Consider the following 25,783-nt stretch of genomic DNA (forward strand, 5'->3'; position numbering starts at 1 on the left):
ACACTCTCCTCCAAATAACAGTTAAATGAAAACCTTAGCATTTGCAAGTATTCAACTATAAAACAGAAAGTGTTCTAAGAAGTTGAAAAATGTAATGCTTCATTAGTGTTACCATTCTAAAAAGTAATTTAGAATTCAGCATCTCTGCTTTGTATTTAAAGCTTTCTTGGATACAGGATCACAGTTTAACAAATAAAAAAAAGTATGTACTTGGAACTTCCTAGTAAACTTAACTGCCCTGATGCCTTTTAAAGTCTCCCCCACTCCCACTGTACAATGACCCTAGCAGCAATTATGGTAACATCAACCAAAAGAAAGAAGTGTAAATGTGCTTCCATAATAAATGGTAATTTCTATTTCTATTGTTTTATCAAGCAATACTACGTAACAAGATGATCTAGCTGTTGGAAGTTCCCCATTCAGTATACTGCCATCAATATCAGAGCTAAATAAGTCACTTTACATCCTCATAAAATGAGGAAATAATGTTATTAACGCACCTGGTAAGGGTCCTAGATAGCATACACTTTTAGCCCATGTTTTAATGGTATATCCTGATTTATATCTACATAAGTCTTTAAATATTGAGATAACAACACACTGTATTTTACAGCAGTAAAATAATATAACAGAGTGAAACTTCAGCAGATTGCAAAGAGATCTTAACATGAGTCCCTACAACTACTTAATAGAAGAGATTTAGTGATACGTACACACACTGTTATCCACCAGTAATAGCTGCAATGAGAAAATGTCAAACTTTTCCAGGTAACAGAGATGTGCCCAAGATAACCTCACTCACTCCAAACTTTGATAAGACAAGCTTTCAGCAAGCAGCACTGCTGTAATACAGCAGATGCTAGAAACAGCCCCTGCAGTCAGAAAGCACTGGACAAGAGCTCTTGCATGCTTTGCTCCTTGGGAAGATTTGCCGCTCCATGATTAGTAACAGGCCACAGCAATTAGACATACAAAAGTCATAACAATGAGGAGGGTTTTCTTTCTTCGTCTAATGAAATTCATTATTTTTCTTCTCATATACAAGCTGTGAATAATGTTTCTCACTCGCATTTCCCCAGCAAAATGTTGGCAGCCACCCTAAAGCGTTAAACTGAACACAAATACTCTAAGGCTGGGGCCCTGCCAAAGACACAGCTGCCACGCCACTGAGAGTATCCTGAAGCTGTCTGAACACACATGGCTTTTTCTCCTCTGGCTTTCCTCAACAGCTCTTTTTCAGACATGACACAGCACAAGAAGCTCCTAGCTGTTCCTGGAGCACTATGAGACAAACAACAGGAAAGAAAAAGCCAGTCTTGACCACGCTCCCCAGACAGCATGCTCTGTCAAATAAGTGATTTCAGCAGTCTGTTCTCTTAACTCAGAGTAAGTCTTCACTTGCTGTCAGTTAATGCCATCACTCCCATTTCTAATACCTACACTACATTTCTCCAAGTAAAGGGCGCAAAATGATGCCAATGCGAGAATGGCCATCATGCTTCAATTAATGGCTAGTCTTACAAAGATTATTTAAAACAGTAACTTTCTTTTTCCTTAAATGTGCGAAACAGCTCTCTCAAAGGTTGTACATCAGTTCTAGAGTTGTCCAGTCTTCCTAAATTCTGACTCAAAATTATGCACTACATTAAGTACTTAAAATGTGACTAGAAACATTCACATACCATTCATCCCCCAGAGAGCCTTTCCTTCTTTCTGCCAGCTGTATTAGAATTATTGTTATTGGAATTAAATATCCTCCTTTTGCTCTAAAGTAGTAGAAAATGTACTTCTCCTGAAAATATGAACAATAGGCACAGCTTGGAGAATCAGTCTTAAATTTATTTTAATTATATTGTTATGACTATCATAGAATAAGCAATCTATAAAAAATTAACCAATGTATAGGATATTTACAACCCAGCATTTCTAAGTGTAATTCTATCTAAGTTAAGCTTCAGGACAGCTTCATACTTCTACATACTCCTATATGTATTATTTACCTTCAGCTGTATTTTATCCAGCAGTAACACATAAAATATGCACATATAAAAACCTACTGAATATCAGTTTGTTATCAGTATGAATGACAACACCACCTCACTCCAAAATCACCAGCTACCCTCTCACCATCTTGCTGTCTGGTCTGTGGAGTGAGCACGCAGAGACTGAAGAGAGAAAATACTATCTGTCTCAAGTCTCATAACATGATTTCAGAATGCAAAATCTTTGCAAAGGGCTTTTTCCTGAGACCTGGTTCATCTATATCCAACATCTACTCCAAATGCCTCAAATTTCCACTTTCTAGATGGTACAGGTTTTCTAAGTAATAATTTACATCTCCAGGAACACACAAGTTTAAAACACACCTACTTTTACTTTTGCTCAAACTGTAAGAGGTACTGGCCATCAGGAAAATGTAGACTCCCTAAACACACTGCTGCTTTTATTAACTCACTCTTCCATTGGGAAGTTCATTTGGCTTTGTTGGAAAAGGCAATAATAATCAAGCATGCTGCAATTCCATCCTGCCCAAGTCCTTCTCTAAAATCCCTACCAAAACCACCTTTTTACATGCCACTTACAGCATACTTAGAAGCAAAATTTGTGAGGGACAAAGTAAATCAGCCCAAAGTGGTCAATCACAATCATGTAACAAGCTCCACCCATTCACCTTGTTTAGGTGATGATATCAATTAGTTTACCAACAAACTGATAGAAAATATTATGAAACTCAACAGACATCTCCATCTCAGAGATAACGTGCACTGTTCAACATGAGGTCAGTCAAAGACCATGGGGACAAGAGGCAGAAAAAAGGAAGCTACTATGTCCCTGAGTCAAACACATTAAGTGATACTTGTCCTAATAAAGAATTTGCATCTCAAAAAGATGCCAAAGCCTATGACTTATAAGGCTAAGGAAATAACTTCTGAAACAAGACTAAATACATTTGAAATCTCCAAGGACTCCAAAAAGGAGACTAGCTATGGAAAGCCTACACACTCCTACAGAACTTATTGATTGGAGAGAATCAACCTGAGACACACTATATCAAGAAAAGTAAGGCCACTGAAAAGGTGGGTGTTAAAAAAAGGTCTGTAACAATTTAAAGGACTTTCAGCTTTAGATGCGCTGCAAGTAGACTATGCTTTTTTTTCTTTTTTTTTTTTCCTTTTCTTCTTTGTTGAGTAAAGGGTTCAGAGTAGCAACATCTCACTCTAAGTTGCAACAATTCTATAAATCAAGGACATCTTACACTAGTGCTTCAGCTTCCTAACATATTATTCAGAGAAAACAGCAGATGAAGTCTGTGTCCCCAAAGATAATGCATAAATCAATCTGAGATCTGGCATAACAAGATTAAAGAAAGAAAGTCTCTCCCAGCAACTAATGAAAACCTGGAGGCTGAGTAAGGCAGCGAAAATCACAGCTGAGACTGAGTGCATAGGGGACTGTCACACTTGCTTTGTCTTTTCTCTCTGTCCTGTTTCCATCAGTCCTGATCATTTCTCTCCAAATTCCCACTCCCTCTTCCCCCATCTCCAATCAAGAGGAGAAAATCCTTTCTTCAGCAGAACTACACTGTGAAGACACTTACCTACAACTTAAAAATAAGAACATGAATGGTGCTTTTACTTATGCAGTGTAGGTCTGTAACACAGTTCTCTTTTTTCAAGGGTAGCCAGAAGCAGATGATTCAGGTAAAGAATGTAAAACACAGCAAATATGTAGAAGTATCTGGAATAATTCCTAGCTTTCAGCCATTTTAGAGCTATTAGTCCAACTCCACTGTAAAGTTAAGTATTCAGTGCATCTATCCCTATCTGACTTTGTCTAATTGCAATTTTAATCCACTTATATTTTTATGCTCCACAATATCATGTGGCAATTAAGTTCCACAATTTAATTACACATTGCTTGAAAAGCTCCTTTAGTTTTTATCAGGTAGCAGGTTTAATTCACTGGGTAGCCTAACTCTTGTCTTAAAAAAAAAAAAAGGCAGCTATTCTTGCTTTTTAGTCATTTCTGTACGATCTATGGATTTTACAGACCTCTATCACCTCTCCTCGTTCTGTTTTCCAGACTCTTCATCTTCCCAGCGCAGAGGATCTTCCACACCTCTCATCCACTTTTCCACTGTCTATGAAACCTTTGCTGTGCCGGGGTGATTACATCAATGCAGACTGTTAAAGATTTGGACACACCATTGATATACATAATGACCTAACAATTATTTTATTCTTTGTGAACAATTCCCAACAGCTTTCCAACCACTGCCCTTTTCTGAGTAACACTGGCAAATTTAGAGCTCACCACTGTGTAGGTTTGCATTATTTTCCCCTGCATGAGCATCGTTTGGCTTTCACCAAAACTCAACTACATTTGTATGTGAAAGCACCTGGCAATGGTATCATAAAATTTTGCTGCAACTACCCTATCAGTTTAGATTTTACCAATCCTCATATATCAACAAACTGCTATGGTGCCACAACACTATAATTCCTTAAGACAATTTTTAATATGATGAACTCCTAGATCCCAGCAGAAATCTACTCATAATGTTTTTCCATCATGAAGCAATCACTGATTTATCTAGTTTCTCATCTTTTAACCAACTGCACTAATCCACAGGATAACCTTTTATCCTTGACAAATAAGGATTTGGCTGAGGTCCTTGGTCAAATATTTTACCTATTTTCAAACCAGTCTGCTACTAGCTTTGATAAGTGCTCTCTAATCCTAGTGTTGCAGCATTCAGTGAGCAATAATCTTGCAGGATTTGGTGAGTAAGAGTTCTACTTTCATCTTATGTACTGCCTGCAGATTACATAAACCTCATTAAGTTCTCCCTTCAGTTTTCTCATCTGCAAATTGAGGGGTTTCAAACGTCCTACATCCTTCCATCTCCTTATTTTAGCCATCCTTCTTTGCACCTTTTTAACTACTAATTATAGCCCTAAATCAGTTTCTTGTAAAAGGTGGGATGATTCCATCTGATACCAGTAATTTGTTACCACCTAGCATCTTCTTCAAAAAAACTAAAAAAAACCACTAAAAAAAACAAATTACAAAAAATCTGTATTAGTTTCTTGGGCTTGTTTCCCTTAACAGAAGGTAAAACACTGGACCTTTTCTGCTCCTCCAGAGTGAAAATGACATAAAGAATTCAGGTTCTAGCTACCCATTATTCATGATCCAGCAAGAATGGAAACCAATCAGACCACCCAGTAAGGGATACACCTGAACAAACAAAAGATGCAATGATATAGCATTTTGTTTTGTACTGGTGCTTTGAGATTCCACAGTACCAACCAAACTTGACAGAATTACGTACATCACAAAAGGAGCGTCAAGAACCTCAAAACATATGCATGTCTCCTGTGAATCACTGTGTCTAAGGAACATCTTGTATCCACCCTGGGCTTGGTCCTTATGCAGGGACCAATTTAAGCTGAGCTTTCCAAAGACGTTTCAGTGGAACAGCAAAAGAACATGTAGGAAAAGCAGATCATCTTGCAGGATCCTGGAACTGACTACTTTGCCAAATTCCTGCTGCACTCTTCAAAAGAGGTGTTAGATTCACCCCTGTGAGCACTTCCCTGTGTTTCCAGGCATGCACCTGCTTTTGCTTTAAAGCTTGGATCACATCACATGATTAGTCCTTGAAGAGAACAAGTTTGAACAAACCAGTCTTAAACCTAAAGTTATCCAGTATGCAGTGCACTACTTGCTGAAATACCTAAAATTCAGTTTAAAACCTTGGTATACACCAACTATATAGTTTTCACTTACAAATTACATAAAACCAAAATTGCATTGATACAAGGGTTTTCTCATGGATTACTAAGCAGTACTCTTTTGTTTCCAAACCATCGGTACAATTCCAATTCCTCTTCATCTCTGGGAATAGCTTTTCATAGTTGGAACATTGTTTACATAATCCTCAAAATATGTGAAGTTTTACAAGACTATATATTTTTGCCTTAGACTTACTAATTTTTATGGCATCACATACTGCAATAAAAACACCTGTACTACTTGACAAGGAACTCACATGTATGTTTAGTTGTACTAAGAAATTCTTTAGTTATCCAATTTGCATGTCTTGCTTTCCCACATTCAGAGATCAATCAGTCACCAGACCTGAGATCTGTGGGACCATAGGCTAAACCTGCTGTAGGACATGGCATTTTGTTCATTTTTGACAACGTATAGGCATTTCCATGTAATAAACACCCAAGTTCTGCAAAGATCTAGGACACTGACGAGGTCCTGGCTTGTCATATTCTCTTGTGAAATGCCACCTGGGAGACTTCCAAAAAAAAAAAAACAAACAAAAAATTCTGTTGCAAGAATGTGAAAAGTGTTCTGAGATTCATTGTTTACATAAGGAGGACGTATTCTGCAGTCCTTCTGGACTTCACTTCTAGTAAGAAAACTGGATTCAATAACTCAGGTTCCATTAAGGTCTATATTTTAATGGGAACAATGAAAAATTGGTTCCAAAATTCATGAATGTAACTATAACAATACAAAAAGGTAATTCTCTCTGCCCCTTAGCCTTCCTCCTCGTAAGTGTCTGGTAATTAAATAAAAAGTTAATATAGAACTTCTGTTACAAGACAGAATACCTTTTTTACTGCAACGTAATACAAACACACCTTATCTCATCTCTAAAGTGGGACCCAATATCTCATTCCAAGGCACAGTGTAGTGTGTAATGAAAAGAACTAGCCTCAAAAAATGCATACTTTTAAAGACAGCTGCAAGGACATCTATTCAGAAAAACTACAATTCTGCACACAACCTACAGGGGTCTTTTAACCATTTTCATGAAACACCACCACCAAAAAAAGCTTTAGCTTTAGCTACCAGCTTTAGCTTTAGCTACCAGCTACTTTAGCTTTAGCTACCAGAAAGCTAAAGCTTTCAGCTTTAGCTACCAGTGTTATATTTACTAGGTAGGGCAACTTCATCTTTCAAGAGCTGATAAAAATGTAATTGATATACGGAAACAAGCTTAAAAAGCAAACATTACAAATTTCCAGGCAATTTTACAACAGATGACTCTCTTACAATACCTAGTTGGAAAAATATATATATATATTACTATTATACTGCTTTACTTGAAAAATAACTTTACTTTGTATTGAGAATCATAAAAAATAAAAACTAATTGCAGAAATTCATATAAACGAGTGTCTATATTAACTCTTCTTACCTTTAAAGATTTAAGAAAGTTACACTAAAATCCAATCAGTACAGGCAATTTCTTACAAGCTAGCAGATTTACAACTATGAAGAACAAGTTTCTTCCTTGGTTTGAAACACCAAGTGGTGCTTCTACAGTTTAAGTGGGGACAGATTTTAACGTATAACTCATCTTCATTTCTGTACTAGAAAACATACCATTTTGACATGAGGTGACAGCAACAGTGGCAACCAATTTGGTATAGAACATTATTTAACCACCAGTGTAGGCAAGCGTAGTCAGAAATATACATTAAATACCACTGAAAGCTTACTCATATGTGTGTTAAATAACTTCAAGATCCACCAATAATATGAGAAAAGTCATAAGCATAAAAGCAACAGCAAATCAGTTAAAAGCATGGATGTCTAGGTTATTTTTTTTTTAAAGTGCATTAACATTTAGCTAAACAAGATTTCTGAAGCATTATTTCTTTTTCCACTCCACCTCACATTCTTCAAAAGTATATGCATTCATTTCCCCCTCTTTCATACTATCCTTCCCAATGCAACTAGGTCAAGGCATAATTTCAGTGGACCTGATAATCAGCCCACTACTTGCCCGATCATCTTTCAGTCTCTGTCTTTGGCTCACACCCTGCAGTACTGCAAGAATAACAAGTGTTTATAGCCATTCAAGAATATATGCCCCCAAGGAGAGAGCCAAACACTGCAGAATAACAGATCGTTTCAGAGGCACCTCATATTTGTACTGCCAAAACCTGAAAGCCATTTACCAATGGCACTCATTCAACTGACAAAGGAGTAAAACAACTAAGAATTGAAAACTGTGTGATAAAATTTTGAATAGGCAACAGAAAGCAAGAAAACTATGAAAAAAAAATACTTTTATGGAAAGCTTTCTCCTTTTCATAGAGGAATAAGTATGGAAGAGGAGGGGGATGAGTTTCAAGTTACAGTTGAAACTTCCCTTTAAACTTCCCTTAAAAAGCTAATGTTATGCAAATTAGCATAAATAGTTATGATTCTTTGACTTCACTGATAGCTGGAATCACAGGATTGTGCATTCTAGAACCACTTAGAACAGTATTTTTGAAACATATGATACACTTATCCAAGAAGTGGACCTAAAGACACTTATTTTCTCAATTTGCTTAGTATTATCACACAGTGACGCTGTAAAAGCTACATAAACACAATATAACCAGCTTGTCAAAACACGCGATTATGCCGCTGCATTTAGCATTGGTGCGGCCTCACCTTGAGTACTGTGTGCAGTTCTGGGTCCTACAATTTAAGAAGGATGTGAAGGTCCTTGAATGCATCCAGAGGACAGCAACAAAGCTGGTGAAAGGGCTGGAAGGAATGTGCTATGAGGAACAGCTAAGGACTCTGGGCTTGTCTCGTTTGGAGGAAAGGAGGCTGAGGGGCAAACTCATTGCTCTCTACAGCTTCCTGAGGAGGGAAAGTGGAGAGGGAGGTGCTGATCTCTTCTCCCTGGTATCCAGTGACAGGACACATGGGAATGGTTCAAAGCTGCGCCAGGGGAGGTTTAGACTGGACATTAGGAAGCATTTCTTTACCGAGAGGGTGGTCGAACACTGGAACAGGCTTCCTAGAGAGGTGGTCAACGCCCCAAGCCTGTCAGTGTTTAAGAGGCATTTGGACAATGCCCTTAATAACATGCTTTAGCTTTTGGTCTGCCCTGAAGCGGTCAGGCAGTGGGACTAGATAATCATTGTAGGTCCCTTTCAACTGAAATAGTCTATTCTACTCTAAACCGTATGACATTCGTTTTAATCTTTTATGACTTAGCCAGACATGAAATCACAATCCAGGAGTACCACTAAGTTAAACAGCAGAATAGAAATATCCCCAAAATGCCACTGGAAATAATGATGCTTCTTATAATTTGAGCAGTTTCTCTCTATTACAACCAAAGTAAGCTGCTTTGTGTTTTGGTAGTTAGCATTGAGCTTTTGTTTTGGTGAAAGACTTGTAAGTAGTTAAGGAAAAAAGAGTTAAGTGTTGACTAATAAACAAATTACTTTGATCAATTATAAAAAAAAAAACAAACAACTTCCAGCCAACAGTGCCAAAACACATCTAGGCTAGCAAAGCAGATGCAGAGTTTGCACTAGGTATTTGAAAAAGCACAACTCATTGAAACACATTGTTCCAAAACAGATATGCGTGCCCAACGATTAGGACTGACTACAACACACGAATACCTGTGTTCAAGCCTCACGTGTGTATTTACCCTACTTTAACTCCACTCCTTCCCCTCTTACCTCCCTTGCTGAAAGGAAGCACAGTGTAATTAAAAAGAATAAAACTATCGCCAAGCGTCAGGCCTCCTGGTATTTGCTATAGCCGACACCCAGCCGAGGCAGGCCTCGGGGAAAGGCAGTCAGCAGGAGAGGCAGGCAGGCCGCAGCGCAGCCTCCGCCGGACCCTGCCGCTGCTCAGGCCCCCCGTCCCCGCAGGCCCCGGGGAGGCTCACGGCCCGGCCGGCGGGCGGCTGGCCCCGGGAGCGGGGTAGGGGAGCGCCCCTCTCCGCAGGGCGACCGAGAGAGGCCGAGAGCTGCTCCCCGCGACGAGCACAAGCCGCTCCAGCGACAGGCCCCAAGCGCCCCGGGCCGCGGCACCCCCTTCCCGTAGACATCGCGACTGGCTCCGACCCGGAGCTCGGGGGACCGGGGGGGAGGACGAGGGGTGTTCCCTCACAGCTGCACGCTTCAAAAACAGGAGAACCCCCCAAACCCCACACCGCTGCTCGGAGTTACCCGCAAAGATGCACTTGCCCCTAGCCATGGCCGGTGGCCTGCTCCCCAGGGGGTGGCGATCAGACTCCGGCGAGGCCTGGCGGCCCGGCCCGGCCCGGCGACAGGGCAGGCCGCGGTGCGGCTGAGGACGCCCCCACTTACCAGCCCGACTCGGAGAGCGCCGCCCTCGTCCTGTCGGCCATGGCGCCTCCTGCCGCCGCGCACCCACAGAACTTGGGGCCGCCGAAGATGGGGAGGCGGGGCCGGGCCGGCGCGGGGCCGCCGGGCGCTGCGGGGAGCCCCGGCGCACGGAGGAGGGACGCGGGGCCCGCTCGTTCCCCCGCCCCTCGGCCCTCTCCGGGCGCTCAGCCCGGCCAACTCTCTAGCGGGGGAGGGTGGGGAGGGGAGGGGAGCGGAGGGAGGGAGGGAGGGAGGGAAGGAAGGAAGGAAGGAAGGAAGGAAGGAAGGAGCGGAGGCGGCGCAGGGAGAGACGAACAAAGTCCGCGACCGGCTGCTACGGGGATGAGGGATGCGGCGGGGGAGGAGGTCCCGCTGCCTGCCTGGAAGCCGCTGTCGCCATGGCGGAGAAGGGAAGGGGTGAGGGCAGAGTAGGAGGAGGCGCCGCGGGGCTGGGTAAGCAGCGGAGCGCGGGCCCTGCCTACTGCCTGCCTGAGGCCCCCGGGCTCCCTCAGGCCGGGCCCGCCCCGGCCTCGCTGCGGAGGGCCTCGCACAGCCCTCTGATGGGCCTCTGCCGCCCAGGAGCGGTGGCGGTGGCCGGTGGCCTGCCTCCTTGTAGTAGCGGGAAGAGTTTAGTTTAAACGCATTTCATCTATAAATAATATTATTGCTAGTAACATTGTGTAGGAAAAGAGTCTCCTCGATGCCCTCAAAGCCAGTGTCGGGGATGAGAAGCAGTTTTAGCAGTTAGGCTGACAAGATGTAAAAGGCTGTTCCTGTGTTTCTTTGATGTCTTTTTTTTTTTTTAATGCTTTGCCCAAGAATGCTGGGCACTGACATGAACATTCGGTTCTGTGATCTGCCTTTTTAATGGGGATTATACTTAAAAAGAATGGCACTATTTCATTATTGCTGTTGTAAGTGCCCTGTTACCTCAGGTGCCAGTAGTGGACCGGGTGGGAGTGCTGTCCTCCCGTTTCCTCTGTGCTCCGGCCTTCAGAGAAGCTGCCAGAAGGTGAACATGAGCGGGTCAGGAGTTAAGACAGTGCCTGCTCGAGTCTTGGCACTCAGGGTTTCTGCCTGCAGGTGAGGGCAGCTACCTTCCAGAAGACACTGGCAATTCACATTAGTCAGTCGTGTCCAGTGACTTCTGTAACCCATCGGTGCCAAATGTTAATTCTTTTTTACTGCACTAAGGTTTCAAAACCTAGCTACCCACCCTGTTCATCTGTTAAAGATGCGCTTTTCTTTGTGGGTCATTCTCATCCTTGGGATGTTTCAATTTTCGTGCAGCATCTTCAAAACAGGTTCTTGTTTCTCTTTTTTTTTTATCTGCCTGAAAACCTGACTTTGCTATACTGAGTGGAAATCGCTCAGAAGTTTTACACACAACAAGCTGTGACTTCTGCTGTGCTGATCAGCACTATTCACTTTTTTTTTTTTTTTTTTACTATGACCTGTTCATTCTTTGTATTCTCTTTCGTATCATATGGATTATATACTCTAGGACAAAGGTTTTATCACCAGTCTGTATGGTGTCTTGCGTGGCTGCAGTTTTTCAAGAAGTTACACATCTTTTATTAAATCAATAATTATAAAAAGCTTGACACGGAAGAAGGAAACAAAATCTATATTATTCAGATTAATCTGAGCAATCTCTTGCATTACACTTATAATAACCCTTGAAGCTTTTCTGATCTGGAGTCTTAACAGAAAGAATATACTCTAGCCCTAAAATTATAGATTTCCACTTAAAATAGAAGACTGATACATGCAATCTCTGCCAGCGAAATCAAAACAATGCGTATCGCACTCAGGGAAGTTTTAATCCACCTGCTGGTCATTAAAATAAAAAAAATAAGCAGAGGGAGCATTATTACCTGGGAAAGTGCAACAACGCATTTTCGATGCAAGCTCATAGAGAGCAATCACCAGAGCCATCTACACAGAGTTCAGTAAACTGAGCCAACCCAGCCAGCCGTGTAGTTCATGGACTGAAAAACCATATCACTTGTTTGGGTTTTCAAAGGTTGTACAGTCCCGTATCATGACAAGACTCTGGGTGAATATGAGTTTCCAAAGGAGTAACGTCAAGGAGAACTAATGTAAGAGCCCTGAAATACAGCGATTGTATATCTGTAACGAAGCGCTTAAATTAGCGCTGAGGAATACCCTAAAGTTAAGCAGAAAAGCCACGCTGAAATGTTAGTGGCCAAGTCACACCCTCATTGCACCCTTATCAACTGTAGCAGCTGCTGACATGGAAAAGCACCAGCAGATAGGTGGAAGTGTAGTGCTAGTTCAGACACTTATTATTGAAACGAAGTGGGAATAAAAGCACCTTGCATTTGGAGTCTGACCTGGCTGCACATTAGATTATCAAGAAAAGGTTGTAAACATTATTGTAACTCAACAAGGGGTGCCCATAGAGCCAATTAGTAAGGGATGGAGCATGACCTAGGAGAAGATAATGAGAATTATAGACTTTATGCATTACCTTATGTTAGTTTAAGACATGGAAGCTTTTGCTTACTGAAATCTTCATTGAAATCACCAGGCAATTATACCAGCAATTTACGCCAGCATATGGCTAGCTGTTGCACCTCATGGTACAAAACACCATCTATAAAGAAAATGTAGTACCCAGCGCTGTCCTTCTTAAAGGTCTGCAGGCATCTGTTCTAAGAAATTCATTATATGCAAGCTGAGATAGATATATATATATACACACACACACACATCCTTTTGTACATGAGAAGTCCCCATTAGTACATGTTTCTCTGCTCACAGAGGGCACTGCCTGATCTTTGCTGTTTCTAGCTGCTGTTAGCTGTGCTGCAGTGAGGTAAATAATTAGCTCCACTGTAAAACAGAATGTGATACAATGCCTGCCAGGCAGTCAGAAAACCACAAATTGGAGGGGTAAGACCCTCTGTACCAACTGTTCACGATAAAACATTCTTAGAGCAGATCTCCATGTCCATTGCCTTTAGAATAAACAACATTGCTGAAGCTATTGAGCATCAGAGTACCTGGGGCTATCCAGGGACTGAGCCTAGACTCCAGCACACCTGTAAGGGGCTCTGTGCCTCCCTAGCTTTCTCTGAAAAATGTATGTTACTCAAGATGAATCAGTGCATCACTGTTCACAAAATTTACATGGTCTCCTTCTGTCCAAACCATAATCTAGTTTGATCACTGAAGTTGAAAGGCTCGTTCCAATTTCTCTTTCCAAGCATCTTTTTCAAAATGTTACCCATGGAAAAGTATGAGGTTAAAAAACAAGGTCTGTGAGGAACAACTAACACTGCTAAGTTTCATATGTAGCTTCAGGATAATTTGTGATACAAAATCACTTTTTGTAATACCTTTGAAGGATGTCAGTACCAGCCAAAAAAAAGAGTAATTTTTAGTCATTGTGATGGTTTGCCCAAATGAACCCCATGTGTGACTGGTTGACAGTCCTATTTAAAAATGTTCCATGTGTAAATCAGCTATGTTACATTTTAAGAAAGGCCTCAACCAGTTATTCTCCAAATGAAACAGAGAAATGTCATGGAGCAACAAGGGCCCGCTACTTCTCGAGGGAAGTGGAGCATGGTAACATGGCAGGCAGGAGCAGTCTCCTCAGCATAAGGAGCCAGGATGTGGAGCAGCAAGTCCTGGTCAAGATCAGGGCCAGAGATGGTGGCCAGGGTCAGACACAGCCTGGTAATCACCCAGCATGGCCACTGGGATGAGACAGGTCCGAGCTCAGCCAGGAAGCCAGGTCTGAGTACAGGTCAGGATGGAGGAGGTACAAGCCTGAGCACAGACGTAGCTGTGACATGGCTGTCATGTAGCCCAGGCAGGGGCTGGTGGTACAGCCACTGCTAAAAAGTAACTCCCATGGGAAAGGAAAGTCAGGGCCTTGCTTTTACCTCCTTTGCAACAGCTCTTACTGGCAATGAAGATGACCTTGGACTTGGCCAGCTGAACTCCTTCACTCAGCCGTCTAATCTCCTGGAAGGGGATGTGCTCCAGGTCCTGAGAACAAGACAGTTCTGCTGCTGTATTAATGTGTGAGTAGGTCTGATGAGCAACATACTCATTTATCCATGATTTGTCTCTGAAGATGGGTTTCTCAGTTTTTTAAGCAGAAACAGGCTTAGTAGTAACAGCATTCTGAATCACCTAAAAACAGGGCATGAGACTTAACAGCTTACTCTGGTACGTCTTTTACAAAGAATTTCAGCTTTCAAGGAAAACTGGAGAATTATCTATCTGTATTGATCTTCTCCTTCAAAGAAAATAAAATGTATCTAGTACTTTATATCTTCAAAGTGCTATACATGGAGCTTTTTAAGTTTTAGTAAGATCTTAAATGAATACAATTGTTTCATTAAGTTTTAGATCTATTAAATTTACCTTTTAGATATTCTATATGTTCAAAGTATGACATGGCTATTTAAAAAGGTGGAGGGGGTAAATGGGGAAAGATTGCTTAATATGTCATCTTAGCCACACTAACTGCAAGTATACAACAGTGTCCAAAAATGTAATGTAAGACCAAAGCAAGCAGTAAGGACCCCTCATCTGTGCTGTGCTCTGCTTCTAAGCCATATTTAATTATGTAATACAACTTGTTTTTCTATTACATTCAGATTATTAACCAACAAAGTTTAAAATATTACTGTTTAATTCTGTATGACTATCACTTTGCTTGCATATCCTGTATTTATCTGCCTTATTTATTAGAAATGTAAGAGGCTAAGAGCAGAAATTGTATATAGGTAGAAACTAGCTCCTGTTGTTTATTTTAGAAAAAAAAATAATCACACTAGATCCTGTGATTTCTTCACAAAATCTACAATGTGTACACCATGTAATCCAGTGGCTGAGGGAGGCAGCCCCTCCTCTGGAGTACCAGGTAATGATAGGCATGTAAAGATGTGCCTAAAATGCAGTTGTTCTTGACTGCTGCCTGTGTGACATGGGACAACTTAATCTATGACAAAGAGTTTATTTCCACAATGCTCTGTTATTGTAAGTACCTAATATGTTTGGTCTATTTGAATACCTCCATTAGGGCACTGGTGAGGCAGAGAACAGACAGAACTAGTGCACAGGGCAAGACAGGAAAAGCTGGACAGCCAGTTTTTTGCAGCAGCCCTACAGGTTCGGCCGCGTGCCTTGATTCATCCTGGTTGCCTTGATCTCCTGCCAACTCCAGCTCCAGTCACCTTGGTTCAGCAGTGGACTTGCAGAACTGGGGAGCTGAAACTGTTGACTGCATCTGCCTGAAATGGGCAATAGCAGAAACCGGTAACACTCGTCTTGGGTTATGGCGTCATGCCCCCTCAACTCGGTGTGTTGAAACCAATAACAGCGGGATGGAGACCCTGAACACCGGGTTCAATGGGAGGCCCCCGCAAGGACAAGAATGCTGTTTTGGTCTCACTTTTTATGTCACCTTTTGTAGAATACACTTTCTTCTTTACATTCTCTGAAGATAACAGGTCCTGTCGCCGAATGCAAGAGCGGATGATTCCTACCCTGGATCTGTAGCCCAGAGTAATTAGCCACTAAAGGTAAAGGGCCTTCACTTCTGGTCGCTGTATTTCTGGGAGTGTGCTGGGGTTTCAACAAAAGTGGCTATCTCTCAGTGTCCTGTGATGGGTCAGATCCTGATCTGATTTGGCTGCAGTCAGAAGGATCAGCTTTACTGCATGTATTATTGCTGCACTTCAACCAAAATATGCAGGTCTGCTTATAAATGTTTTCTCTGTTTTATCTGAAGTGGGAGGACACTCAGTCTTTCTCCTTATCCTTCTTCTATCACGAACTTCCCCAAACTGTAGACAAAGAGCAAGGAGGGCTGGTTACTACAAGTGTTTCACACTAGGGAGTTGTTTGCTGGGGGTGAGGGACAGACCCTGACCTATTCTGTCTCAAGGCAATCAAGCAGCTGTCATCTGTTATGGCATCTGGAGAAGGAATTGACTTTTCACAGAGTAAAGAGAAGAAGGGAAAATTATAGAAGTAATTAATTTTTAATGGGGGGGAAGAAGGAGAGGAGCTTGGAAAGGAGCAGGATGAAGGAAAGAGACAGGAGACACATTTTGAAGCCTGGAAATTATTAAGAATTATGAAGTCTTGGACATAATAGCACCACCTATAGCCACCGACTGTGTAGTTAAGGTGATGTTGCAAGGAGAAGTAACTTCCACTAAGGCCAAGGCTAACATTTTTCTCAGGCTGCTCTAATTGATTTTGTCATACAACTGCCCACTTCTGGAACCCTTCAGGTGACCACTTTCTCCTGCAAATCACAAAACACGTGGCAGGCCATGGTGATCTTGAAGGTATAGTTCATGCTGGCATTACATCAGTCTCGAAGACAGTATCACTGCTGTCAAAAGACAATTACCAAGGCACTGTGGTTGTCAGGATAAGGGCATTTATATATGGCATGATGATGCTATTGCCAGGTCTGTGTGGCTGCTTGTCAAAAGGTGGGTAGTTCAGATCTGAAAGTTAGTGTGGATGAACAACTGCAATGATTGCTAGGGTACGATGGATCACAAACTACAGCAGAATGTAATCTCGTTATAATTATGATGCTGGCGGGCCCCCTTGAGGGCCAGCAGAAGGGCTGGTGTTTGTCAGTGATTCTGGCACAGCTCAACCTACTGGTCCTCTGGACACTGAATTGGTAAATAGCCAGGGAGCAGAGGATCAAACGGCATATGGCTTTGCAGACTTTCACCAGGCTGCAGTAAACATCCCAGCCCTGAACAGCTGTGCCTCGTCTCTAACAAGATTACTTTTAAGAGACTGATACCTTCTGGACTGGATGGAAATCTGGAAATAAGCATGCTGCTGTCAGGGCTTGGAGTGCACCAAGAGTCTCTGCAGTCTTTTCCCCCCTCCTTGGGGTTTGGCTGCCAGTGCTCCAGTCCAGCTCTGATTTGGTGCAGCTGTAGCCTTGGATCAGGCTGCTGGGGAAAGAGCTGTGAGAAGGAGCTACGGGAAGCCTCACGGGGGCTTCCTGCCCTTTGCTTGGGAACTGCGCTGAAGCTCAGGCCTCCATCCTTGAGACTTGCCTGAGGTATGCCTGTGCCTGGCCCTGTGCCTTGCTGATCCTGAACCACTGATGTGACTTGCTGGCTTGACCTTGCAGCTGCTTCATCACTGCAGATTGCAGACACTGCATATCTAGTAATCTTGAATATTGGCTGACCCTGCTCACCAGCATAGTACCTGCTCAGGTGCTGTGGGATTGTGCCTGCCTGGGTGGGATCATTGCCCTACCTGCCTTGCTGTTGCCCTCAGCGCCTGGCTCCCTTCCCTTGTGGGGCAGCCCATGCTTGCTGCTTCCTGAGAGCTCCTACTCCAGAGCTATGAACGTGGTCTGTTACGTCGAGAAATTAGTCAGTTCATGTCCGAAATCGATACACATGATGTAACTGAACAAAATCAATAACAGTGGAGACACTGCTGAAGGCCACTTGCTATCCGTACAGTCACTCAATGTACAAGACAGCAACAGTGCCCTCACATAGAAGGAGAGCAGGTAGGGAATGCCTGGTGTGCTCTGCAGACTTCTGCTTCCCTCATGCTTCTCCTGCCTTTCAAGTTGAATTTGTCATAGTTTGTCTCAGTGAAATTAAGGTCGATACTAATGGATACTGCTGGGCAGAACTGCTCATGGCGGGCTGCATGGTGAAATCGCGGCATATATATGGAGTAGACAAGTTAGGGAGAGCACTTGCAGGGTCTTCCCAGATGTGCTAAAGGCCTTGTGGGATAGGTGTTGTGCAAGAGAGCACCTCACACAGCGTCAGGTAGCTCTCAGGGTGATATAAAATACCTGTAGCGTGGGCATGGATGCAACACCTTAGAGTTGCCTGTCCAGGCCCACTGATGTCCCTGTTAAAGCTAAGCCCATTCCTCTAGGGCAGGGCAGCAACACCCAAGACGCTGCAAATGACAGAAGCCCATAGATCAACCCATCAGAACAATGCCGGTATAGACACCATCATCCTGCCTAGTACACAAACAGAATATGACCTTAACTATAAATGTAGATTAGATTCGAGAGCACAGCTGCGCAACAAAACAGTGACTACCTATTATGCAGCAATATACATGTCTGTGTAGTAACTCTGTATATTGGTTTTGCTATTATTACTATTAAAACCATAAAGTTTTAATTTTGTGTATCCACAATACCAGAAGACATCACCTCTGTACGAGCAGTTTGGGGCATAAATGATCCAGCAATCTGTGTCAGCACTTGACTTAATTGCAAGGTGGGAGAAAAAGACCAAATAAATAAATACTGTTTTCTCATGGAAATCTAAAAAGTTTATTTTCGGATCATAAAAGATTCACTCTGTGGTTTTCCTCAAGTGCTGTCATATGTTTGTGCTTGAGGAAAAGCAAGTTATTGGAAATCTATGCCAGGCTCCAGCTAAGCAGTTGACTTTCTATCCATGATTGAATACACACTAAACAGACAAGAATGTTTCTGTGTTATTTCCTGGCAGTGAAAATATACTGTGTCATGCATCTTTCCTATTCAGATGTGGAAGCTTTTACCTGCCACTGCTTTTCCCCTGTAGTCTGCAGGCCCAAACCAGTGCAGTATGGAAAAATAACGAAATTTCTGAAGAGCCTTCAAGAAGCAGCAAAATCAACACTTCTAACAATCGAATGCAATAACTAGGCATGCTGTTTGCTGACCTTCACTTATGAATGATTCAGTTCCTTTCTTTTCTGATTCTGCTTTTATTTATGCATCTTTTCTTTCTCTGTTGATTTTAGTTATTATTCTGTCCTCAGTGCTCCCTGTTTCCTGCCTGTTAGCAAAACACAAGAAACCAAAAGAATGTGAAAAAATCGGCAGCTCTTCATAGTAGATTTTTAATCTTCTTTCAATAGAGAATTGGGCCGTATATTCTGAGTAAGTGCAGAATTATGAAGGGAATTATAGAATCATCCTTACAGCAGCCTTACATATTTTAAGTATTAAAAGCAAAATATTCTTTTTCCAACTGTAAGTTTCAGCTAACTTTTAGGTTAAATTCTGCTGTTCTCAAAGATGAAGGATGAAAAGAAACAGAAATGCTAGAGCCCTGAGCAACTTCTCATTATTTGAAAGTATACACTTTGAACTTCCCTGGCTTGGATATTTATTCTGAGTGCCTAAGATATTTCAAATGGAGTCCATACAATAACAGGGCATAAGAGCAAAGGGAAGAGCTTCAGAGACTGGAAAAGCTGCATAGCCCCAAATCCACAAGTGGCCACCTGTTGCCGCACTTGTTTTAAAAGCTGTAACTCCCTTAATTCAGTACAAAAGCATAAGCTCACTTTTTCCATAGCCTACAAAAAAATCCTGATTAAGTTCAGAAGCAAATATACGTGCTAATTCAGCAACTACTCTATATAGAATCCAACAGTTGACAGCCTGGGGGACACAAATACGCTCCAGAAAGCACAGTGCTGTCTGGCAAATTAGTGAACTGTTGAGAACTAGCACTCACCATGAAAAGTGAGCAAAAGAGGAAAAAAGAGAGAAATGAGAAATCAGAAGAAAAAGTTCTAGAGGAAGACAACAAAAAATTGAGAGAATACAGAAAAGTTAGCAACAACTGGGAAACAGCCTAGAGCAACAATTTGGGCTACCTGTGTCAGACCAGTAAAATAAGATGCAATGAATTAAAAGCATTTAGTATCATGAAACAATACTATGTCAAGTAATGCCGCTAGAAAGCAAACCAAAGTAAACACAATATATAAATATAGAGGTCATTAAGGACTCCCTTTTTTCTTCTCATACAAATTGCCTTTGGAACCGAGGGTGAATACAAATTTTGTAAGTTCATATTTTTCCCTTTTGTGGCCACAAAATCAGAAATAATCAGTACTCTGTTCCACCCTCTATAAAATTCACTGAGGCATTCCTTTAATTATGTTTACATATGCTTATGCTTGTGGGGCTACTGTGTGGACCAGGCGCCTAGCTGAAAAAAGGGAAATTGGAAGAAGAGGTGCCGAGGTTTTTACTTTAAAGTGGATCTCTTTTCATATCTGATTCACATTACAGTCCTGCACCACTTGTGTTGATACAGGGCTAGAAATTAATTAAGTCAGCACTGATGCTGCAGACAATATATCATCAGATCATTACCTCTCTGGAAAAAAACAAACCCATTATTTGTGGAGCAGTGTAGCTGCAAATTAGAGGTGTGAGGAGAACACATAACTGAGGGGCATATGAAAGGCAAATGTGAGATGGACAGGAAATGTGTGTGTGGAAAAAGCATATGGGAAACAACAGAGGGATGGGGAGAAGAGGGATAAAATGTGGTAGCAATACCTTGACCATTTTTATAGAGCCTAATTAAAACTTTCAAGTTTTGCTGGGTTTGTCTATTTTCAGATTTCCTATTAATTATAGATTAATTATAGACTAATTATGCTGTAAGTCTCAGGTTTACATCAGCAGATACACAAGCATGGGCTAACACACTTTTACTGCTAAAAATGGAACAGTTGTTTCCCATCAAAGCACAAAAAGCAAAGCAGCAGAGCAGAATCTACTCGCAGTTTGTTATCTATTTCAGTGCTCACAACCACGTTCGCTTAGCCCTATGAACAGGGCGGCCTGCTGTTAACAAATATTGCCCAAAGGAAAACACTAAACAATCTAAAAGAACCTTTTATACCTATTTTACATATTTATTTCCAAACATTTCCTAATAACTCCAGTTAATGCATTAACGTGCCCAATCCTTACTGGCTGCACAAATCAGTCTTTCGCACTGACGCCAGCAGTATTACCATGGTTACATTATTAGAGTGGCTTAACCTGGCAGGTGGTTTAGCAAAAAGCCTAGTGCCGAAACAATCCTAGCACACAATCTATACTTTTCCATCAAACCAATTAGTATATCGCATGCTTTGTTGTTGTCGTGGTTTAACCACAGCCGGCAACCAAGAACCACACAGTTGCTCGCTCACCCTCCTCCCCTGGTGGGATGGGGGAGAGAATCTGAAGGGCAAGAGTAAGAAGACTCGTGGGTTGAGATAAGAACAGTTTAATAACTGAAATAAAATATAATGATGATAATAATAATAATAATAATAATTTGTAATGAAAAGGAAAACAACAAGAGAGAGAGAGGAACAAAACCCAGGAAAAAAACAAATGATGCAACCTCTCACCACCCACTGACCGACACCCAGCCAGTCCCCGAGCAGGGATCGCTACCCCACAGCCAACTCCCCCCAGTTTATATACTGAGCATGACATCATATGGTATGGAATAGCCCTTTGGCCAGTTTGGGTCAGCTCTCCGGGCTGTATCCCCTCCCACCTTCTTGGGCACCTCCTCACTGTCAGATTATGGGAGGCTGAAAAGTCGTTGACTTATTATAAACACAGCTTAGCAGCAACTAAAAGATCACTGTGTTATCACATTATTCTCATGCTAAATCCAAAACACAGCACTATAGCAGCTACTAGGAAAAAAATTAACTCGATCCCAGCTGAAACCAGGACAATATCCACCCCTTATTCTATACCATCTACTTCATGCCCAGGTCCCACACTTTCCAATACATTCCAATTAATCATCACCACTTTTCCTGTCTTTTGATATATACACACAGATATTCCCTTGGTCTACAGGCCACCCCTCTAAAATGTCAATTGAGTGCATTTAGTCCATGGCTTTGGGTTCCCTCTGCCATAACAGTCCTTCAGGGCAGGAGAGATGGTGTGTGGTGTTGGATTGTTGCATGCTGAAGCCAGTTCGGATTCCATCACCACTGCATTTTGCTCAGTTTCATCAAAGTTCATTCTTCATTAATCTGGGTGATTCTTGCTGAATGTAATGTATACAATGATGTAATACCACTGATATGGCATATAAAAACTATAGTAATAATGATATACAATATTACATAGCAATTAATATCATACAGTTTGAATCATTGGCTATTCTCACCCAAAATCAAATCCCCTTGAGGTACACAGCAGACTGCCCCATCCTTCCGCATTACCCACCAAGTGCACCCAGGTCCTTGAGTAAAAGCAATCCCACAAATGGGTTTACCTTTGCCCGACACAGGAATAACCCAGACTGCCTTCCCCAGCATAATTTTTATGTGCACTACAGGGACTTTCTCCCCCTCTACAGTACATAAATGTTTTGATTGGGCAGGGCCAGCTCGATTGACAGATCCCCTAGTGCTGACTAACCAGGTGGCTTTTGCTAAATGTGTATCCCAATGTTTGAATGTCCCAGCACCCATTGCTCTCAGCATAGTCTGTAACAGTCCATCGTATCGTTTGATATTCCCAGAGGCTGGTGCATGATAGGGAATGTGATATACCCACTCAATGCCATGCTCTTTGGCCCAGGTGTCTATGAGGTTGTTTCAGAAATGAGTCCTGTTGTCTCACTCAGTTCTTTCACGATGCCATGTCACCATAGGACTTGCTTTTCAAGGCCCAGGATAGTGTTCCGGGCAGTGGCTTGGGGTGCAGGATATGTTTCCAGCCATCCGGTTGTTGCTTCCACCGTGATGAGCACATGGCGCTTGCCTTGGTGGGTTTGTGGGAGTGTGATCTAATCAATCTGCCAGGCTTCCCCATATTTATATTTCAGCCATCATCCTCCATACTACAAAGGCTTTAACTGCTTGGCCTGTTTAACTGCAGCGCATGTTTCACATCCATGGATAACCTGTGCAATAGTGTCCATGGCCAAGTCCACCCCTCAATCACAAGCCCATCTATATGTTGCATCTCTTCCTTGATGGCCTGAGGTGTCATGGGCCCATGGAGCTATAAATAATTCACCCTTATGTTGCCAGTCCAGATCCACCTGAGCCACTTCAATCTCAGCAGCCTGATCCCCATGATGGTTGTTTTGATGTTCTTCAGTGGCCAGACTCTTGGGTACGTAAGCATCTATCTACATGATGTACTTTTACAGCCAGGTTCTCTACCCAGGCAGCAATATCTTGCCACAATGCTGCAGCCCAGGTGGGTTTGCCCCTGCGCTGCCAGTTGCTCTGCTTCCATTCCTGCAACCACCCCCACAGGGCATTTGCCACCATCCATGAATCAGTATAGAGAGCGAGCACTGGCCACTTTTCTCATTCAGCAATATCCAAAGCCAGCTGGATGGCTTTCACCTCTGCAAACTGACTCAATTCACCTTCTCCTTCAGCGGTTTCTGCGACTTGTCCTGTAGAACTCCATACAGCAGCCTTCCACCTCCAATGCTTTCCCACAATACGACAGGACCCACCAGTGAATGGGGCATATTGCTTCTCATTTTTTGGCAGTTTATTATACAGTGGGGCTTCTTCAGCCCGTGTCACCTCCTCTGGTGATATTCCGAAATCTTTGCTTTCTGGACAGTCCATGATCACTTCCAAGATTCCTGGGCGACTGGGGTTTCCTGTTCGAGCCCATTGTGTGATCAGTGCGACCCACTTACTCCACATAGCATCAGTTGCATGATGTGTAGAGGGGACCCTCCCTTGGAACATCCAGCCCAGCACCGGCAGTCGGGGTGCCAGGAGGAGCCGTGCTTCAGTGGCAACCACTTCCGAAGCAGCTCCAACCCCTTCATATGCTCCCAATATCTTTTTCAGTTGGACTATAATGGGTCTTGGATCTTCTGTATCTCCAACTCCAAAAGCCTAGGGATGCACCTCGAGTCTCCCCTGGTGCTTTCTGCCAGAAGAGCCCTTCGAGAGACCGGGCAAGGTAGACAGCTGTTTAATTTTCTCCCTCTCCAAGGCAGCTATAGCAAAAGCCCACCGGTACCCGTCTGGGTCCTTGAAATACCCTCTCCTGAGGCAGTCTGTGCCAAGGATGCACGGAGCCTCTGGGCCAGTCACAATGGGATGCTTTTGCCACTCATTCCCAGTTAGGCTCACTTCATCCTCCAGTACAGTTAGCTGTTGGGATCCCCCTGTCACTCTAGAAATACAGATGGGTTCTGCCCCTTTATAGCTTGATGGCTTTGGGGTACACTGTGCACTGGTGTCCGCTAGAGCCTTATACTCCTGTGGGTCTGATGTGCCAGGCCATTGAATCCATACAATGCAGTAAACCCAGTTGTCCCTTTCCTCCACCTGGCTGGAGGCAGGGCCCCTCTAGTCCTGGTCATGGTATTTGTTACATTTGTGTAAACGCGAATCAAAAGTCCCTTTATTAAGATTGGAAGTAGGACCGGCCCTTCTACTCTGTCTGGGGAACTGCCCATTGGAAACTGGAGCAGCAATTTTCCTGGAAGAATCCCCTTTGGTGATTGTTTTTCCTTGCAACTCATGTACCTGTGCCTCTAAGGTCAAGGCAGGTTTTCCATCCCACTTCCTCATGCCCTCTCTGTGGTCACATAGGTAAAACCACAGGGTGCCCTGTGGCCTGTACCCACTATATCCTCTCTCTTGAGCAGAGGGATGCTGACTCCTAATGGCTGAGATACTGGTCTGTACAGGTGGGGAGCAGGACATATCCTCTTCGAGTTGCTGGAACTCCCAGGACAGTTTCTCGGCTAGCATGTCTGTCACTTTCTCCACAGCCAAGATGCAGGCCCATAGGGAGGAAGACAGACTTTCTTTGTATTGTCGGAGTTGGCCAGCCAATTCATCCACCGTTTGTCCCTCTCTGTCTTTCCAGGTCATTCCTGCCAATGGGTTTGCATGCAACAATGGTGCGCTCCATACAAATTTCCGCCACATGGGTCTTGTGCACTGGACTTCATCTGGATCTTTGGATAACTGCTCGTTGTCCAGGTCACCATAAATCACCTCCAGCACGGCTAATTCCCTCAGGTACTGGATACCTCTCTCCATGGTGGTCCACTTGCCTGGGCGATATATAACATCTTCCTTGAAGAGATACCTTTCCTTCATACCTGACAGGAGTCGCCTCCAGAGGCTGAGGACTTGTGCCCCTTTTCCAATCGCTTTGTCAATGCCCCCTTCCCTAGAAAGGGATCCCAGCTGCTTGGCTTCCCTACCCTCTAATTCCAGGCTACTGGCCCCATTATCCCAGCATCGGAGCAGCCAGGTGACAATGTGCTCACCTGGATGACGACTGAAATCTTTTCACATATCCCACAGCTCCCGCAGGGATAGGGATCGGGTGGTTACCATCTCATTTATGGGTTCTGCCTCTTCATCCTCCTCTTTTCGTTGTGGCTCTGGTTCATCTTCATCCCTTACTAAGTGAGCTGATTTTCTTGTGTATTTTTTCTTGTGTATAGGAGCAACTGATGACGGCATCAGTTGGTTCTCTGGTTCAGCTGCAGTACCTCTCAGGGAGGTTGGAGTATGCACAGTGCCTGCCCGGGGTTGCAGTAGCTGCAGCGCCTGTCGTGGGGGTTGGAGTAGCCGCAATGCCTGTCCTGGCTGTGTCCCCTCCCAGCTTCTTGTGCACCTCCTCGCTGGCGGAGTATGGGAAGCTGAAAAGTCCTTGACTTAGTATAAGCACTGCTTAGCAACAACTAAAACATCAGTGTGTTATCACATTATTCTCATGCTAAATCCAAAACACAGCACTATACCAGCTACTAGGAGGAAAATTAACCCTATCCCAGCCAAAACCAGGACAG

The 25,783-nt window shown here is 43.1% G+C and overlaps 1 protein-coding gene across 3 annotated transcripts in view; it reads right to left on the bottom strand.

The window, feature by feature from the left end:
* Positions 1-10,399, bottom strand: part of TDRD3 (tudor domain containing 3) — a 119,110-nt gene extending 108,711 nt beyond the window's left edge. Inside the window, exon 1 of one of the 3 annotated variants that reach the window (XM_072850111.1) lies at positions 10,140-10,399. In XM_072850111.1, the coding sequence (XP_072706212.1) occupies positions 10,140-10,180 (41 nt within the window). In that variant the 5' untranslated portion in view covers positions 10,181-10,399. The other 2 variants (XM_072850113.1, XM_072850112.1) reach the window with 2 other exon arrangements.
* Between the last annotated feature and the right edge of the window lie 15,384 nt (positions 10,400-25,783).

Source organism: Ciconia boyciana, chromosome 1 (assembly GCF_034638445.1).
Source record: "Ciconia boyciana chromosome 1, ASM3463844v1, whole genome shotgun sequence".
Classification (NCBI taxonomy): Eukaryota; Metazoa; Chordata; class Aves; order Ciconiiformes; family Ciconiidae; genus Ciconia; species Ciconia boyciana.